Source organism: Pogoniulus pusillus, chromosome 38 (assembly GCF_015220805.1).
Source record: "Pogoniulus pusillus isolate bPogPus1 chromosome 38, bPogPus1.pri, whole genome shotgun sequence".
Lineage (NCBI taxonomy): Eukaryota > Metazoa > Chordata > Aves > Piciformes > Lybiidae > Pogoniulus > Pogoniulus pusillus.
In genome coordinates, this window is record NC_087301.1 from 6,949,848 (window position 1) to 6,968,907 (window position 19,060).

General features: G+C 54.2%; 1 protein-coding gene across 11 annotated transcripts in view; it reads left to right on the forward strand.

The window, feature by feature from the left end:
* Positions 1–19,060, forward strand: part of CADM1 (cell adhesion molecule 1) — a 153,151-nt gene that overhangs the window by 95,813 nt on the left and 38,278 nt on the right. For all 11 annotated transcript variants that reach the window (XM_064173127.1, XM_064173129.1, XM_064173130.1 and 8 more), the window contains exons 2-5: positions 5,855–6,001; positions 6,852–7,004; positions 10,718–10,855; positions 12,045–12,200. In XM_064173127.1, the coding sequence (XP_064029197.1) occupies positions 5,855–6,001; positions 6,852–7,004; positions 10,718–10,855; positions 12,045–12,200 (594 nt within the window). The remainder of the gene's footprint in view (positions 1–5,854; positions 6,002–6,851; positions 7,005–10,717; positions 10,856–12,044; positions 12,201–19,060) is intronic.

Genomic DNA, 19,060 nt, shown 5'->3' on the forward strand with positions numbered 1-19,060 from the left:
AGAGAGGAATCAATCACCTGCTCCTGCCACTGGCAGCCTCTGGAGCACAGGCAATGTATCAATAGCTGGGGAAGAGAAAGACAAGCGTGAGAGCCAGAGGGACAGACCACAGACCTGCTCTGACCTGCCTGCTGGGAATAGCAGGAGGGGAGGGCACCAGGAGCTGCTGACCGACAGCAGGAAGCCCAGCAGCCAAAAGCAGAGAGGCTGTCAGGGCAGAGAAAAGGCTTTGAGAGCAAGGGGAGCAGTTTGGTCTGACCAGGGACTGGTGTGGGTGAGTGGTCTGTGCTAGTGGTGACCATTCCCTGGGGTGTGGGTGAGTGGTCTGTGGTAGTGGTGACCATTCCATGGGGTGTGGGTGAGTGGTCTGTGCTAGTGGTGACCATTCCCCAGGGTGTGGGTGAGTGGTCTGTGCTAGTGGTGACCATTCCACGGGGTGTGGGTGAGTGGTCTGTGCTAGTGGTGACCATTCCACGGGGTGTGGGTGAGTGGTCTGTGGTAGTGGTGACCATTCCCTGGGGTGTGGGTGAGTGGTCTGTGGTAGTGGTGACCATTCCACGGGGTGTGGGTGAGTGGTCTGTGGTAGTGGTGACCATTCCCTGGGGTGTGGGTGAGTGGTCTGTGGTAGTGGTGACCATTCCATGGAGTGGGGGTGAGTGATCTGTGGCAGTGGTGACCATTCCACGGGGTGTGGGTGAGTGGTCTGTGGCAGTGGTGACCATTCCACGGGGTGTGGGTGAGTGGTCTGTGGCAGTGGTGACCATTCCATGGAGTGGGGGTGAGTGATCTGTGGCAGTGGTGACCATTCCACGGGGTGTGGGTGAGTGGTCTGTGGCAGTGGTGACCATTCCACGGGGTGTGGGTAACTGGTCTGTGGTAGTGATGACCATTCCTTGGGGTGCAGGTGACTGGTCTGTGGTAGTGGTGACTGCCAGTGCCACGCCAGCCACATTGCTACTGCCCTTCCTCCATCACTTCTGCAGCTCAGTGCTGTCTGCTGGCAGCCAGCAGCAGGCGTTCCCCTGTGCCATTCCATCACACAGAAATTCACAGATGTTTAAGGTAAATACAGCCTCTGGTGTCAGTTTGCAGCCATTGTCATCTTTTATTCCTACTCTTTAAGCCATAAAGGTGGCTGTAGCCTGTTTTTTCCCCACAAATTTAATAGCTGAGCACAACTGGCTGGCGTTTGCAGTTTGTTTTCCCAAAGTGTGTGTTTCACAGCATAAAGCTGCTCCCCCCGGGCAGTGATGCTGAGCCTGTGGGCTCTGGAGGGCAGAGTCACTCAGTAGGAAAGGGTGAGCTGGGGACAAGAGCTGTCTCCTCACTGCTGGGAGGTGCTGAGAGACATCTTACGGGTGTGAGCTCCCTAAAATGTGTGCTGAGGGAGAGGGTAAATGGGTCCCTGCCCTCAGAGAGGCTGAGCAAAGCTGGTGACAAGAAGAGGTAACAGCTGGCACTGAGGATGCAAGTGGCAGGGGCAGGTTTGTCTCTACAGTGCCAAGGAAGGGCACAGGAATGGCTGTGAGGAGCAGAAGCAGCCTGGGATTTCCCCCAGACGGGAACTGCTTCAGAGGGGGAGGAGGAGCTGCCACGTCCCCTTCCTGTTGCTGCAGCTGAGGCTGTGGCCCTGGGTGCCCAGCAAACGGGGACATTCCTGGGCACACCTCACAGCAGCATTCCCAAGGCACCAGACCTGCGCCGCAGACCAAACCCAGAGGGAGATGTTTCTAGAACTCTTTATTGGCCACTGTTGCTTCTTGGCTTGCCATGGATGGTGGAGCTGTGTCTTGGCCAGGCTGAGCCCATTGCTCGCCCCAAAGAAGATGCCAAAGAGGGAGCAAGAGCTACCTGAGTGCAGGAAAAGCTCAGGGATGCTTGACCTGGGGTCATGGAGCTGGTAACTGAAGCTGCCTAGAAGGGGAAGTTGCTGCTTCAAAAAGTTAGCTGTGAGTGCTGGTGGAAAGTAAAGTTTTCCTCAAAGGGTGCAGATCAAATTAAAAGCAGGACTGTGCCCAGATGCCCACATGTGGCTCTGGACTCTTTGGCCTCGTGGAGTTCTGCTAGGGGACCATGCAGGGGTGCAAGGATCCTCAGGCTGCCTTCCTTCACTGTGAAGTCCTCACAAGAAGCTTTCTTTGTGCCAGTGGCAAGAGCATCCCTGTCTCTGGCTCCTTGCTATGGACCTCGGGGGCTGCAGGCTGGGTGCTGCTGTGTGTTTTGCAGCAGGGCTGCCCAGAGCCCATGGCTGCCACCAGCTATGCAGGCCCTGCTCAGCCACAGCAGTGCTGGCACCTGGCAGAGTCGTGGCCTGTGCCTGCTGCTGCAGCCCCAGCTAAAGTTGTCCCCATTCGTGTGCCTGGAAAAAGATGGGTTGAGATTAGCTCTGCCTTCTCCTGCCATGCAGTTGGTGCTGATTGTCCATTCTGCTCCAGAGTTCAGGAGTGGCAGCAGTGCTGTGTGCTCCTGCTCGGGACAGCCTGGGCAGATGCTCCCAGTCCCAGCAGCTCCCCCCGACGCTGTGCTGTCAGCTGCTCCCTCCTTGAAGCAGCTCTGCAGAGACAGTCAAAGGCAATTTGATTTCCCCCTTTTCCCTGCTGCTGTATCTGATCAGGACAGGAAGCCTCTGTGCTGCTGCAGGCTCCCTGTAAAGAGGGTTCGTGCTGGGTGTGTTAAGGGGATGCTGTCTCTGTGATGGATGGGGAGCAGGGGAGCTGCTGGGGGAGAGCAGCGACAGCGAGGAGCTGGAGGAGGGGAATTGCTGCCTGCATAGCAAACCTGCCTAGTGTCTACCTCAGCTTTGGCTGGTACCTTCCTTCCAGAGCACTGGGGCTGACAGCAGAGTTGTGGTGTTCAAATTACACTAATTCTGTGGTGTGAGCATTGCCTCAGCTCTTCCCCGAGCTCAGGAACAGTTTGTGTGGGTTGTTTCCTTTGGCTCAGTTGACTGGGAGGAGCTGTGCTGGAGTTGTGGGCTCACTCAGCTTAGGTATGATGCAGGTGACTCTTGCCTGGGAAGAGTTTGTGGCAGCATCCCCCAGCCTGAATCAGCAGTGCCACTGCTCAGCGTGGAGTGCCTGTGACTCAGAGCTGGGTAGGAGCTGAAGGGTCATGGCCACCAGCATGGATATTTTGTCATCAGAGCTTCTCTCTGTCTCAGTCTGCTACCAGTGGAGAAAGAATTGCAGCTTGCCTCTTTATTTTGTCTAGAGTTTGACCGACCCCAGCCATGGGAGCAGCCCTGGGTACAGCCACTCAGAGCAGTGCCCAGCATGGGCTAGGGCTGCCCGCAGGCAAGCTCAGGGCAGCAGAGCAAGAGGGGCTTGGCAGGCAGTGGCCAGATCAGGGCCCTGGGAGACAGAATAAGCCAAGGCTGGAGCTGCCTCAGAGCCTGCATTCAGCCTGTCCTTACGTGCACCCTGCCACTGCTAACCCTGGGCCCTCGGGGAGGACAAGAGCCTTCTGGAGAGGCAGCTCAGTGCCAGCCTGGACCGAGATCTGGACTTCTAAAGCCATCACTCAGTGGGTTTAATGTAGCAGCATCCTGGCATGAAAAGCTTCAGTGGCTTGAACTTCAAATAATTTATTTCTAAATTACTTCTACTGTAATTCTTATTAATTCCAACAGGCTTCTGAGCTGATGTAAAATTCAGTAAACGCAAGGAGCAGCTTAATGAATTGAAAACAGGATTGAGTCTTTTAAAGTAAATGTAAAAAAATATGCTGGCAATAATTGCTGAGATGGAAATCGAATCTTAATGGCTTTGTTAATGATTTGTAGTGAATATTGCGCTGAGGAGAACACATGGAGCTGATCCTTGTGCAAGAACCTTCTTTGGAATGGCTTTGATGAAATGCTTCCCCAGCAGCAGTTAGCAGCGTTTAAGGTTTGTGCCTTGGAGCTGTTTGATGCTGCCTCTGCTGGAGCTTGATGGGCTGCTGAGGACAGGACCTGCTCTGCTGCTTCGAGTCCCTGCTCCTCCTGCAGCGAGTAGAGGATGTGGCTCTTGGCTGGCGGCTTCTGGGGTCTGCGTGGGTGGTACGATCGGGTGGAGGACCTCTCTGCAAGTGCAGAAGGGGACATGTGTGGCTGTAGTCCTGGTGCTGCTGGGGACATCAGGCAGGGCTCCAATCGCTGGGGTTTGTGTTCAGTAGTGGCTACAAGAGGTTGTCACCTTCTAACAGGTTGTCTTGCCTGCAGGTGTCAGCTTCCAACCCTGTGGGCTGGGTGTGAGGACTGCTGCCACGCAGGCAGGAAGCTGTCTTGATAAGTAACAGGGTCCTGTCTCCATCTTTGGATGGGCAGGTTGACAAACTCAGGTGTTAACAGCAGGTGACACTCTGTTAGGGATGGTGACAGGGGGATGAGATGGTTGGATGCTCATCCTCTGCTCTGAGGGCTTCAAGCATGATCAACCTGCAGAAAGAGCTGCAGGAGCCAAACAGATACACACTGACAGGCTCTTTGCACCTCCTGGCTCAGGCCTGGACTCAGCCTCGTTGGGTGTTAGTCTGCTTGACAACAACTCCTCAGGCTGCTCTTTAGAGTTCATCAATCTGGAGAGGTGGAACTTGTACCAAGAGGGCAAGAAAATGTGTCCAGACTTCAGTCTGGTGCCATCAGGGCTGGGAGGGTGTCTGCTGATTTGCAGCCTCTTCCCTTCCAAACAATGCAAGCTTTGTGTGAGAGGTCTGTGTGTGTGACATGTGCAATGGAAAGTGGGAGAGGAATGGAGAAGATGCAGGAGGGAAGGACACAGGAGGGTGATGGACGTGCCCAGGTGGGCTGCTTGCAGGCATTGTGAAAGTCCTGCATTGTGGCATTTTCCTTGGTGAGCTGAGAAGCTGGGCTGACCCTGCCACTCTCCATGGAGAGGGAGCTGTTAATGAACAGAAGCCTTCTCCTGGCCACCCAGCCCTTGGCCAGGTGCCCACCTACCCTCACTGTGTTGGGCAAATTGGCTTCACATTCCTCCTGCTCCACCTGGCTCCTGGCCCATCACGCCTGCCAGGTTTGAAAGCAGACTCAAGTCATTCCCAAAAGAGACCCCAATTAGTGTTCTCTCGGGTGGTGTCCTCTAGTCCTGCCTTGGCCTTTCACTCCGTCAGCCCTCAGTGAGATTCCCAGCATGACGGAGCCCTGGGCTGCAAAGCTTTCTCCAGTTCCCAGCCTCTCGCACGTGGAGCAGCTTCCCAAGCCTGCATGTGAGCTGAGGGTTGGGTGAGCTGAGGGTTGGGTTCATTAGCTCAGCAGGTGGTGCAGCTCAGTGGCTGCAAGGCTCCCACAGCATCACTGCATAGGATGCTTTTTGTGCTGCCTCTGGACATCAGCAGTGCCTCCTGACTGCACTGAGCGAGCCGACTCGGTCCTGCAAGCAGGAGCAGGGCTGCTGCTAGAGAGCTCTTCTGGCAAGATCCTGTAACCAGAGTCCTCTGCCGAGAGAGAGACTTCAGCCACTTCCATGCATGTGGCATGCAGCTGGTTCCTGTGAGGCTGGAACCAGCATGAGGGCAAGGAGAGGTGTGAGGTGGCCATGGACATGTGTTGACAACCCCCAATTGGTCCTGCTGGTAACCCCTGCTGGTCCTGCTGGTAACCCCTGCTGGTCCTGCTGGTAACCCCTGCTGGCCCTGCTGGTAACCCCTGCTGGTCCTGCTGGTTGCCTGCCCAAGGTTTCCCCTGCAGAAGGTTCTTCCTCATGAGACTGCTTGGCGAAGAACCCAACATGACTGTGGCAGGGTGGCCCAAGGGTTGTGCCACTGGCATACAGACCTAGTGCAGCTCAATGTGCCCAGGTGAGCCTTGCTGCCATTGTCTCTGATTTCGCTGTCTCCTCTCTGCTCTGTCTCGAAGGCGATGGCCAGAACCTGGTGACCGAGGACGTGACGGTGGTGGAGGGAGATGTGGCCACCATCAGCTGCCGCGTCAAGAACAGCGACGACTCCGTGATCCAGCTGCTGAATCCCAACAGGCAAACCATCTACTTCCGGGATTTCAGGCGTAAGTTTCCAATTGCCTGGCTGGGAGCAGCTCTGCCTCTGCCTCACCTGTGCTCGACAGCGCAGTCAGTGCTGCAGAGGGTGGGTGAGGCATTCAGCCATCCTCTTCCTCCTTAATGCACACCCTGATGGTCGCCTTAGGAGCCAGGCTGTCTTCTCTGCTCCGGGTGCTGGCTGCAGGGGTTCAGGGCCCTGCAGTGCCAATATTCAGCTGGCTCAAACACAGTGAGCAGGGCGGCACTGGCAGTGCAGCGTTCTCCAAGGGAACCTGCCTAGGTTGAAGGCTGAAACTTGCAAGACAATCCCTGCTGCCTTGTCACCAAACCCACATCTCCTGCCAACCCCATGCCCAGTGCCTGGCCCTTGTGACAATGCCATGGAACTTGGTGGCAGCTGTAAATTGTTTGCCATAATGTCACCATGAGGATGGGCCACAGTGGTGCAGGGTGCCCAGCACCACGGGAACTCCTGGCAGACAGCGTTCTCGAGGTGCTGGGTGACCAGAGGATGTCCTTGTGCTGGCTCACTCTTCCTGCACTACTGTTCCAGGCCCTTCTGTTTCATGCTCCCTTTCTGAGTCCTTGAAAGGACCTGGGCAGCCCTTACTGGTCAGGAGCCAAGTTTTACCTTCTTTTCCCACTTCTCTTCCCCACTGCCCCCAGTCCAGTGGCTGCACACAGGCACAAACAGGTCCTCCTAGAAGTGGACCTGTTGACCTCCAGGTCCATCCCTGGAGGTCAACAGCAAGGCAGCAACTACCATCAGGATCCCTTGGGTGCTTGTCCAGATGCTGCTGCTCGCTCTGCAGAGCTCTGTGGTGCTTCTCTCACCCTGGTGTTCTTGCTCCACAGCGCTGAAGGACAGCAGGTTCCAGCTGGTGAACTTCTCCAACAGTGAGCTCCGAGTGTCCCTGACCAACGTGTCCATTTCTGACGAGGGGAGGTACTTCTGCCAGCTCTACACCGACCCCCCCCAGGAGATCTACACCACCATCACAGTGCTTGGTAAGGACCAAAGAGGCGCTGGTGGGGAACTTGGCAGGGCTGAGGTCTACACAGCCACCCAGGGAGAGCCACAGCTCCCCAGCCGTGAACACAGCAAGGACTGGAACACTGAGAGCTCTCCTACTGCAGACCAGCTCAGTGCTTCAGCAGCTCAGTGCAGCTTAGGCCTTGAACCTGCAGGCAATTTTTGGCTTCAAAGAATAAGGAGAGGTGTAAGCATGAGGTGTTCTCCACTTCCAAGCCTCTTTTACTTGGGCAGGTCACTTGGAGAAGCTTTGAGGCTTTCCTACCTCTTAGGGAGTGGGGTTTAATACCAGCTTTCATCTGCAGGCAGCCTCGAGGATGAGCTCTCAGTGCTGTCACTGCTCTGTGAGAGTGTCTGAGTGAGTCGTTTGGCTTTTCAGGGCAGCCTGAACCTGCTGACGTCCTGGAAGTGATGTCTGATGTCTGTGCAGCCCCAGGCTTGGCAGAAGGGTAGAGCTATGCAGCACAAACCCTCCTCTGTCTCATTTCTGCTCAGCTTGGGGTGACGGGAGGCAGCACTTGCCACAGGGAGCAGGGATGAGGAGTCGCAGTGGTTGTGTCTTGTTTGGGGGAGAGGGGGAGGAAGCAGCTGGAGAGGAGAAGCTGTAGCAAACATCTTTCAATAATTATCTAATGTGCAGAGGGAACACTGAGGGATGTGACCACTTCCCAGCATGGGGAAAGTGCTCATTTTATGGATTTTGTGTTTGCAGTCATCTGCCACTGTGGCCACATCCCAAATCCTTCCTCCCCAAACCCAGGGTGTGATGCTGGTTTAATGCCGAGCGACGGCAGCTTTGCCCAGCTGTGATGCTCCTCTAGGGCCAGCATCAGCGCTGGCAAGCCTCCTGCTGCTGTGCAGATGTGTAGTTCCTGCAGGTTTCTCAGCTGGCACTGGTGTGCAGGGGAGGCTGGAGCTCAGCTCATGGGCAACGAGAGCTTCGTGTTTGAAGCCAGCTTTGTCGGTACAGCTGCGCCACTGGCGTCCAACGCCTGCTCTTTTGCCTTGGGATGGCTGCTTGCAGAGACAAAGCCAGCTCTGCCCTGTCCCCTCTGTGTCCCCTACCCAGATCTGCTCCCACACAGCCCCGTGGGGTCTTCCCTGTCCTTCACTCCTCTGGGCTTCACCAGGTGCAGGTGTGGCTGCGGTGCCACTCCCCGTGTCAGCCTCTCCTGCTGCTGGAGCTGCTCCTGCAGAGCTTTCCAGGGCTCTGTTAATAGGAGAACCTGAGCCACAGAGGGGGAGTTAATGTCAGATCTCGCTCCCTGATTAGTCTAAATCTTCCTCCTTTCACTTAATGAGATTTGCTGCTTAGGTTTTATACATTGTGCAAGTAATGTTTATAAGCAGTTCTACTACAGCTATTAGGTTTATCAACACCCTCAGAGTCTATGCACTTCCCATGTTCACAGCCTCTCCTCTCTCATCAGGCACATGCAGATGTAGCTGGTTGGAATTCATCTCAGCCAGCAGTGCTGGGAAGTTGTTTGAAATCATGGCAGTTGCCCTGATCACCTCCAAGCCAGCACTGCCTGTCTATGAAGTGAGGAAACAAGATGCAGGGGTTGGGAGTTTTGAGCAGCTCAGGGGGCAGTTTGTGTTCCCTGCCTTGTCCCTCAGCTCTTTTGAAGAGGGAGTACAGCATGGCCACTGTGTGCCTGCCTTTCCCTGGCACACATAAAGCAGTGAGTGTTCTACCTTCACTTTCATGGCATCCTTGGCCCAAACATGAGCTCACAATGCAGGCGAGGACCATGACTGTTGGTACTGGAGTACAAAGGAGGGGACCACTTACCCTGGCTGTTGTTTGTGGTGCTGTGACACCAAGGGGGAACTTCCCTCCTGTTCCCTCTGTTACTGACTCTGCTGGCTTTGCTGTGCCACGAGCAAGGGTGATCATGGCCAAGACACCCTGGTCAGACCTCCTGTGAGGGAGATGTTCTGTGGCAAGGTCAAGCTGAGCCTGCTCCTGGGCTGTGACTGTGGCAAGAGCAGGAGCTGAGGCAGAGGAATTGGGTCTGCACCGGTCCTCCTGGGAACATGCTCCCCAGTGCAGATCTCACGGTCATCACTCAGGCTTTGATCTGCCTTAGATTCTATCAAAGAGTGTTTCTGCTGCTCTGCCTCTAATGATGCTGGCTTCAGAGTGCAGAGCAGAGTTTGGAGGCATCCTCCTTTGGAGTGGGCGTCAGGAGGCAGCTCAGCGCTGGCTGGAGCAGCTCCCCCTGCTCCCCACGCACCTCAGTGTCTGCTGTGACACACTGTGGAGATTTGTTGCTGCCTAATTGGAAGATGTGAAAGGCTCAAACATGGAGCCTCTTCTGTTCCTTTTAGGGAGAAGCCACAAGTGACTAATTAGTCCATTTGATCATCTGGATGCTATTTGTACATATTTGTTCTTCATTAGCTCGGAACTGTGTTAGTCACATCTGAACCATGCAGTTGCTTAATCACATTGATCAGAGCAAGGTTGAGGGTCCTTTGGAAGTTCTGGGGTTTGTCTTCAGCTCTGTGCTCTGTGAGCTCTTGATGCTCATTTTTGCCTGTTTTTTGCCTCACTGGCTGTGGGTTCTTCCATGGGGGAAGAGATTCCTTCTGCCCATGCTGGAAGTTTTCAGCTAGTGTGTCATGTTCCTGGCTGTGCTGCAGTGGTTGGTATCCCCCTGAAGTCACAGCCTGCTGCTCAGTGCTCCTGGGGTAATGTTCATGGAGTATTTGTCTCCAGTGGCACCAGGCAAGGTGTAGGGTGGATGGTAGGAAGAATTTCTTTGCTACAAGAGTGGTCAGGGATTGGCACAGGCTGCCCAGGGAGGTGGTGGAGTCCTCATCCTTGAAGGTGTCCAAGAAATGAGCAAGATGTGGCACTTTGGGCTGTGGTCTAGTGAGCATGGAGGTGTTGGGTAGGAGGCTGGACTTTGATGATCTTAGAGGTCTTTTCCAACCTTAATGATGCTATCATTCTGCAGTCATGTTTTAAATGTCTTTGTCTCCAGAAGATCCATCTCTGGGACACCAGCACGTTCCCATCCCAAGGGAATTCCATGTGCTGTGGGTACATGTCCTTGGGCCTGGAGCTCTCCACTCCAGGATGGTTTTGTGCCTGATTTGTGGTGGCCTGGTGGGTTCCAAAGGTGAAGCCATTCAAGCCCACGCTGTGCACGTTGACTTCTTGAGCTCTTAAATGAGCCTGATGCCTGCTGGCTGCCTTCCACCGCTGCCAGCTGAGCCTGGAAGCTCAACAGCAGGAGAGAAAAATCGCAGCGCGAGGTTAGAGGCAGAGTAAGCAAAGCACTTCCAAATGTCAGCCTCTGTGTTTCCTCTCCTTGTCAGAGGAGTCAAGCAATGTGCGCCGAGTCAAGCTGCAGTTCTGAACTGCAGCAGGCACAGGCAAGCAGCGTGGAGTCAAAAGCTTTTCTCTGGAATGCTGCCTGCCTGGGAGAGAGCAGAGCTCCAGAGCTGAGCAGTGGCCATTTGTGAAGTGCTGATGGTTGTTAAGTGGGGAGGGAAAGTGCTCTCTCTGCTCACTGTGAAACCACCCAGCTGAGAGCTTATCCACTGGAAGATCCCAAAGGTGCTGCTGGCCTCTCTTTGGGTGGATCTAATGAGTTTTCCTGAGGGTTTTGCCTTGTGGTAGCACTCAAGAAATGGCTTTTTCACCATGTGCCTCCTCCTGTGTTTGCTGTTGCAGTCCCACCACGCAACTTGGTCATCGACATCCAGAAAGAAGTCGCTGTGGAGGGAGAAGAGATTGAGCTGAACTGCACTGCCATGGCCAGCAGACCAGCCACTACCATCAGATGGTTCAAAGGGAACAAGGAGCTGACTGGTATGTGTGGCCCTCAGTCACCTCTTGCCTGCAGCCAGCTGCAGTGATGTGTGTGAGGATTCCTGGGGGTTTGTCCTCATCGCCAGTTTGAGGGGAAAAAAGAAAAAGGAAGGGAAAAAACAAGTCATGGGAGGAGCTGCTTTGAACGGCAGCTCAGGAGCACAGGGCTGTGTGGGCAGACAGATGAGTCCCCAGCACGGAAGGGCTGAACTCCACTTGGTCTTCTGCCCACCTGCTGTACTGGAGTGCCAGGTCCGGAGTCGCTCTGTAGCTGCAGGTGACCTTGAGGACAGCCCCAGAGCCGTGCTCTGAATTCCTCCTGCGGCAGCTTCCTCCGCGCTGTGCTGGCTGTGGGTGGGATGCTCTCTGCTGAGGGCTCCGCAGGTTCCCAGCTCAGCCTCACGTCTGCCTCTCTTGTTTGTGGAGCGTCTCTCTGTGTTCAGCTGAATATTCATAGCCCTGCCTGCCCGAGCTCCCCCAGCTCTGCCTGCTCCTGCTGTTTGCACATTCCGATTGCTGCCTCTGATCGCCGCTGACGTGCTGCTGGTTGGGCCTGTGGGTAGATGTGAGCTGGGCTGACAACTCCTCTGTGCCTCACCCACCTGAGACACTAAAGGGCTCTCTGTGGAGTCCAGGCTCATTGCTTCAAACCTGCTCCCAACAAGGGCAGGAGAAATTTCCCTCTCCAAGCCAAACACCTACAAGCATCTGAGTAGGAGCCCTGCTGAGGGCATGCTGAGCTGGGTGGAAGGCAGCCCCACTGCCTTGTCCTTTCTCCCTCCTCATTTCTGTTGCCTCATCCTCCAGGCAGCTGGTCCAGAGCCACGCTGTGCTCCAGCCACCACTGCCAGGCTTTCCTTCACGTGCTGCTGGAATGCTGCAGCCTATCAATATGTCTTTTAATTAAGTTAATCTGTTTAATCACTTTTTCTGGCTAATTGTTGATTCAAGAGTGGGAGGGGATTTGTTGTGCATTGATTTGGGAGCTTGGGGATTTAGGGCTGGTGTAAGGGGATCGTTGCTCACCGCGGGAAACGCAGTGGGGACTTCATCTGGCAGCAGCCTGACGGAGAGCAATGCTGCTTCCCCTCCTCAAAACCTCAGTGGGCAGAGGGGGTGACACTTGTCCAAAGAGAGATGCCCATGGTGCAGTGCTGCTCACTCCCTGCCTGCTCTCCTCTCCCAACAGGCAAGTCAGAGGTGGAGCAGTGGCTGGACATGTACACAGTGACCAGCCAGCTGGTGCTGAAGGTGGGGCGGGAGGACGATGGGGTCCCTGTCATCTGCCTGGTGGATCACCCTGCAGTCAAGGACCTGCAGACACAGCGCTACTTGGAAGTCATGTGTGAGTAGCAGAACCTTTTATTCTCTGAACACAGGAAATTGCTGGCTTAGGAGTTCAGGAGCTGGTCACTACCTGACCAAACCCAGTGTGCTTTGTGTCCTGTTACGCTGTCCTCAGCGTGGCGGTACCACTGCGTGGGTTAAGCCATGACTTTTCCAAGCTCTTCTGTGGTGCCTTCCTTCTCCTAAGGAATAACTTTCTGTACCTAGAATTTGCACCATCAAAGGATCCTGGCTGGGCTTTGTAATTGTCAGAACAGATTAAATCTGAGCATTTTCCTTTTAGCAACCTACTTGCTCTTTGAAAAGTGCTTCTCTACTCCCACATCAAAGCAGCTGGCCACCACTGTGGGTTCGCTGGCAGAAACCTGGTGCTGTGCAAAAGTTGCTGAGGGCTCTGCACTGTGAAGATGCAACACTTTCCCAAGGCAGAGTTCCAAGAGTTGTGTGGAATCTGCAGTGACACTGCTGCAGGAGGCCACTCACCCTCTGCGGTGCCTCAAACATCTTCAGTGCTTACAGTGCACTTTCACGTCCCTTAGGAGCTGCTCTTCTGATGGTATTAATGAGGTTTATGAGCAGATACCTACAGGTTCCTGTGGTCCCAAATGCAGCCATGCCTGACCTTCAGCTGCTGGAGATGCTCCCTAGCCAAAGCTCTGCTGAGGAAAGAGCTGCTGAAGGCAAAGTCAGAGCCTGTGTGCCTGGGTGGTTCTGAGCACTCGGTTTTGCAGGTTCACTCCAAGTGTAAGGTGAATGAAAAAGAGAGGAGGAAGTTTTGTGTTAATTCATCCTGTCTGCCTCATTATGTGCTTTGATTCCGAACATCTTGGTTACAATTCTCCTATCTGGGAGAGGAGCGGGAAGTGATGTTCCTGTAATGAGGAAAACAGAACTGATCAGATACCAGCTCAGCTGGCAGATCCCAGCTCTGCTAATGTGTAATTCATTTATGCAAACTTAATGTCCATTAACATTTCTTGTAGAGCTCCATTAGCTTTAATAATGCATCAGCACCTTTGTGAGGCTTGATCAAATACTGAACGGGGAGAGGAAGAATCCCAGCTCCCCGCCAGGCCCAGGGGCTGCAGCCTTGCTGGGTTTCTTCCTTTAGCTCATCAGGCTCCTCCAGGCTTCCCTTCAGAGCCTCTGCAGCCCTGGTGGGTGGATGGGTCAGGGGAGGTCTGCACCAAGCTTAATAACGTTTTCTTTTCCATCCTTTCAAAGAAATCCCTTCCTGGCCATTTTCACTGGCAGCCTTTACAGGGCTCCCTGTGCAACAAGGGCAAAGCAAAGCTCAGCTGCAGTGACCTGGGTGTCCTACAGGACACACAACCTTCAGCTAACAGGCTGAAGGCTGCTGGAGTGTCCATTGCAGGGGTTTCACTGATCTTGGTGTCCCCTCTGGCTGTTCTGGAGCTGCTGTACTGAGTCACAGGACTGATGAGTTTGTGTTTCCAATGTGCTCTGGATTAAGGCTTTTAAGTTCTGCAAGTGTATGTGAGGGATGATCAACCACTGAAGCACTTCTGTGCTCCTGGAGTGCAGCCTAAGCCTTTCAGAGTTCTTCTCATAATATTTTTCTTACACTTGGACTTTTGGCCTCAGGCTACACCAGGGGAGGTTTAGGCTGGATATTAGAAGAAACTTCTTGACTAAAAGGGTTCCTGAACACTGGCACAGGCTGCCCGGGGAGGTAGTTGCATCCCCATCCCTGGAGATGTTTCAGAGATGTGATGCTGAGGGCCATGACTTAAAAGCAGCCTTGGTAGAGGTAGAGAATGCTCATACCGGATGGTCTTGAAAGGCTTTTCCAACCCAAACCATCCCGTGACTGGTTGGAGTGGAGCTAACACAGAGCCTCCTCCTCGAGGGCCTGCGGAGGAGGGCTTCACATGGGCTGGTTTTGTGTTCTGGACTGAGTTAAACTCTGAGCTCACTCAGAGGGATCATGTTTATATGTGAGGACTCGACCCACGCTAATCCAGCAGGCTCCTTCCACGGGCAGCAGCAGATGGCCTGAGGGGAGAGCAGCAGCAGCTGAACAAGTTGCGCATCACAACCTTGCGGCTCTCAGCAATTAGCAGCTTCAGGACTCCATGTGCTGGACTGCGTCCAGACATTCGCGTTTAGTACCTGCTGGTGGACCTGAACTTGGGCTAGCAAGGGCAGCTGCAGAGCAGACTTAGCCTTCAGCTCTTCCTGCTCCAAGCTGATGATGTATGGGCTGCTGGGAGAGCCTGAGCAGGAGGAAGATCCTCTTGTCTTTGTGGATGGGCAGCTTGCTCTGGGCTGCTGCAGATGTGGGCTTGGCCTCTTGGGGAAGGCAGTGCTGCTGCCAGGCCGAATCGATACGTTCTCAGCTGACTGATCCAGGGTTTGCAGTCAGAGGGAAGGGATCCTCCCAGCTAGGGTCTGTGCCCATCTGCTGACCATGAGGTTACCTTGCAGACACCCCAGCTGCCAGGTCTCCAATGTGGTGGCCATCAGCCCTCACTGATGGTCCTGTCCTCACACATGTGGTCCTTCCTGCTTCTCTTGCAGACAGCAAAGTCTCACTTCAGATCTGGCTGTGTTCCTTGCTCAGCTCTCTGCTGCTGCCTTCTCCCTCTCAGTCCTGCTTGTTCCCACCAAGGGCACAGTGGAGCTTCGTCTCCAGAATATCAGCAGGGCACAGGACAATCTTCTCCCCAGCAGCCCTTGTGTTTCTCTGCACTTAATGTGTCTGACTCGAGCATGAAAAGCATTGGGGAAGGGCAGGAAGATGATGGATGGAGCCTTCGCAGACAGTGAGGGATTTTTTTGTCTCAGTTGCAGAAGATGGAGAATGTTTTTTTTTCTGTGATTCAAGAAAAAAGCCAATCAGGAATCAGAAGACCTGAGTGGGTTGCACAGCAGAGAGAGTATAGGACATCATCACCCCAGGGGACTGTTTAAATTGCAGCCTGCAAAAGGGAGCAGCCCTGGAGCTGATGAAGGACCAGCATGGTGGGCACCCAGGGTGATGGAGGATCAGTGTGGAGAGCACCCAGGGTGATGAGAGATCAGTGTGGTGGGCACCGAGGGTGATGAGGGATCAGTATGGAGGGCACCCAGGGTGATGAGGGTCTGATGTAGTGGGCACCCAGGGTGATGTGGGATCGGTGTGAAGGGCACCCACGCCCTGCTGCCTGGCTGGGAGCCGTTCCCCGTTCCGGCTGGAGCCGCTGCCTGTCGTGATTCACATCCGCCGGCGAGGGCTGGGTGTAATTTTAGCAAGGAAATGAAGCAACAAAAGGCATTAAAATGTCATTAAGGAGCTGAATGGAAGCAGATATTCTTGGAGATGTCTCAGTTCAGCCTCTATGGTACTTCTGCTTATCTCCTTATGTGACACTGGAAGTGAAGGTGCCAGAGCCTTGGCTGGTCTTCCTTTGCTCTCCTGAAGCTGTCACCAGCTGCAGGCTCAGCCCTGTGCTGCAGCCATGTGTCCTTCCAACACATGCACCAGGACCTGCCCTGGCTCTGCTGGGAGGCACAGACTCTTCGACAGGAGAATTTTTTGCACCCAATTATGCCAGAGCCTGGCCGTGTACAGATGCCGCCGCATCCCCAGCCCTCCCCGTGTTCCTCTCCAGCACAGCTATTAATTGCTGGGTCCGCAGTGAAGTGATTAACATCGCTGCAATTTATCATCTGGAGATTTCTAAAAAGGAACAAATGAGTTGTTTTGTTCGCTGAGGTGTTGACCCTTTCAGAAACTTTGATTTAAAGCTTTTTTTTTTTTTTGCTTTTCTTTTTTCCCCCCTCTTTTAGCACATATGAAAAGCTCCACGATCAGCCGAGTGTGCAGTTATTTGATTTTCTGGGGCATTAGCCACTCTTGTTTGTGACATTTCCCAGTTGGGTGCTCATTTGCGAGCTCATTAATAAGGTTTTCTGGGAGGACTGTTGTTGGGAGTGAGGAGCACACACAGCACAGCCTGGACTCTGCCTTCCGCAGGCGTTTTCCAAGCGAGCACTTCAGGACTTCAGAGGGAGGCGTTTGTGCCACCTCACCTCTGCCGTCCCCTTTCCTGACACAGCCAAGTCTTTCAATGCCTTCAGTCAAGGGCAAATTTGGCAAAGTCTTGTCAGCCACTTTGCTGATGAGAATGAACTGGGAGGAGTGGCTGACACCCCATCAGCCAGGCCTGGCCAGGCAGGGCTTAGACTTAGTCTCTGTGAGGCTCTGACCTCAGTGTGATGCTCCTCTGGCTGGGTGAGGAGATCCGAGCAGCATCAATGGGCTCATGTTCACATGGATTAGCAGTCACTGGCTGGCAGATCCCATGGGATGGGCATTAGGGAGCAGCTGGCCAGCCATGGTACTTTTAGAGCACAGGCATTGGCCTGGGTGTCTGCCCTGGTGCTGTTCCATACACCCACGAAGCATTTGAAGCTCTCCAAAAGTCACCATTAATAACCTTGGTGTAGGGAAAGGAGCAGGCAGCCAGGCAGAGAACTGTGACAGATGAAGAGTACCTGGAGTGTCTTAGTGACATCCAAACCGTGGAGTCTGATGTGAGAGCAGCCTGGGATGGTGGAGGGGAGATGCCACACAGAATGGTAGAGATTGGAAGGGACCTCTGGAGATCATCGAGTCCAACATCCCCTGCCAAGGCAGGGTGACATAAAGAAGGTCACACAGGAACGTGTCTAGGTGGGTTTGGAATCTCTCTGGAGATGAAGACTTCTCCACCTCTCTTGGCAGCCTGCTCCAGTGCTCTGTCACCCTTTACTTAAAGAAGTTCCTCCTCATGTTCAGATGAACTTCTGATGTTCCAGTTTGTGCCCCTTACCCCTTGTCCTGTCACTGGGCACCACTGAACAAAGCCTGGTGCCATCCTCCTGACACCGTTTGTGTCCTCTCTCATGCTAGCAGCCAGGCTCTGTCTGAGCCGTGCTGCTCCAGCACCAAGTGTTGGCTGGAGGAGCCCTCAGGGGGTCCCATTGCTGAGGAACTACACTGCAGGATTTCGAGTGAGGAAGAGATGTTTTGGGGTGGGGTGGGATGAGGCTGGCACGCACTGGGATGGAGCGAGGGGCGAGGAGCTGGCACCGTGCTCACTGGGCCGGCTCTGGTTGTGGCACTGGCAGACTGGCAGCACAGGGCTGTGGTAACAGAAATCTCATCAAAGGCAGAATGGGTTTGTAATAAGTTTTTCAAATTGGTTGCTGCTGCAGCGTAACCTTTCGACTGCTGGCGTTTAACCTTGTATATCACTCTTAGCTCCTGAATGAGTTTAGCTTAATAAAGGTGCCTTATTAAATTACCAGCCTGGTTTTTTAAGCCTCTAGAAATAGGCAGAGTAGGAAATAGCTTTGGGTTGTTAGATCTAATTGGCTGCCAGTGGAGTATGCAGTGGCTTGGATGCAGAGATGCAAGTGTTGGTTGTTGTGCGGTCCTCCAGCGCTGTGGTATGGCCAAGTTCAGCAGTGATGCTGCTGGAAGGCGCTCGGTGGTCAGAGCCCTGCTGCTGCTTGCCTTATGTCCTGGTTGCCATCCAAGAGAGCTGCTGCCTCAGGTTGTGCAGCCACTAGAACATGGCCCTTATAATGAAGTGTTTAATAGGTGGCAAATGGCTGGTCCAGGCTTTGGAAACCAACACACTTCACCAGTGCAGGCTGGCAAATGTCACAATCCTGTGTGGCAGCTGAGCTCAGGGTCCCATGGCACTTGGCATTCTATAGAGCTGCACTGACAGATTCCATCACTGGAAGAAGATGGACTGGCTTTGAGCTGGGGCACTTGGCACAGGAGGAAGAAGTGATAGGTTGGACTCGATGATCTCAAAGGTCTTTTTCAACCTGGTTAATTCTGTGATTCTGTGAAGTTAAGCAGCATGTCCCTGGAAGAGGGAGAATGGCACTGTCCCCCAAATCCTTTCTATGAGCAAGCAAAATGCTTTTGGTGTGCCAGGAGCCAGATGAAAACACAGGGTCCTAAGTGTCCAACTGCCCTCTGGAATCCTTCAGGCTGGAGGAGCACTCTCACAAGTGCCTGCTCTTGCAAGTGCCTGCTCTAACTGCTGGTGAGTCCTGCCGTGGAGCCTCCACTGGAAACACTTTCGTCATCCCCAGTGTGTGCCAGTGTGCCGCCAGGCCAGGATCCTGCTGCGGATGATGTCTCTGCAGTGTCTGGATCAAGGTGGTTCAGGTTGACTCTGCTACTTTCATTAGGTTAATGAAGACCATGGGGCTGGGAGGCTGACGTGAAAGGGTTCAGTGAGCCTGCAGCTTGCCTGGGCACTGCCTTTGGGAAACTCCTCCTGATCTCCGTTGTCACAAGAGCAGAATCTGTCTGATGGGAGCGGGATGGGAGCAGCAGGACGGGCAGGGGGGCGCTGCATGGGGCACTCCAGCGGTGGCTGTCGCCTTCCCAGCCACACGGGGCTGAGGAGCTTCTTCCCTCTCTGCAGCCCGAAGTCTAACGGCATCCGTGGCTCTGGCACAGGCACCGAGCTGCTGCCGCAAAGCAAATAATAAACAAGGAGCAGATGGCTGGGGGTGGGCGTGGGGAGCGAGGGTGGCAAGCCTGAGCATGGCGCTGAGGCTGCTGCTGGTGATTTCCTTGCTGCATGGCGCTGGGCTCAGCTCCGCTCCTCGTGTTTGTGCATCGTGTCAGTGCCCATGGCTCAGGGCAGTGCCTCAGCAGCTACTCTATGACCTCCCCAGCTCTTCTTGGGTGGTGTTGTGCCACGTTCCTCCCAGGGTTTCAGAGTGTGGACCACCCTGGCTGTGCCTGCACCCCCTGTGCCAGGGAACCAGGTACACCTGAAGCAGATCCCTGCTCTGGGATCTGTCTCAAGGGTACGCTCAGAGCCTCTGTCACCCTCTCAT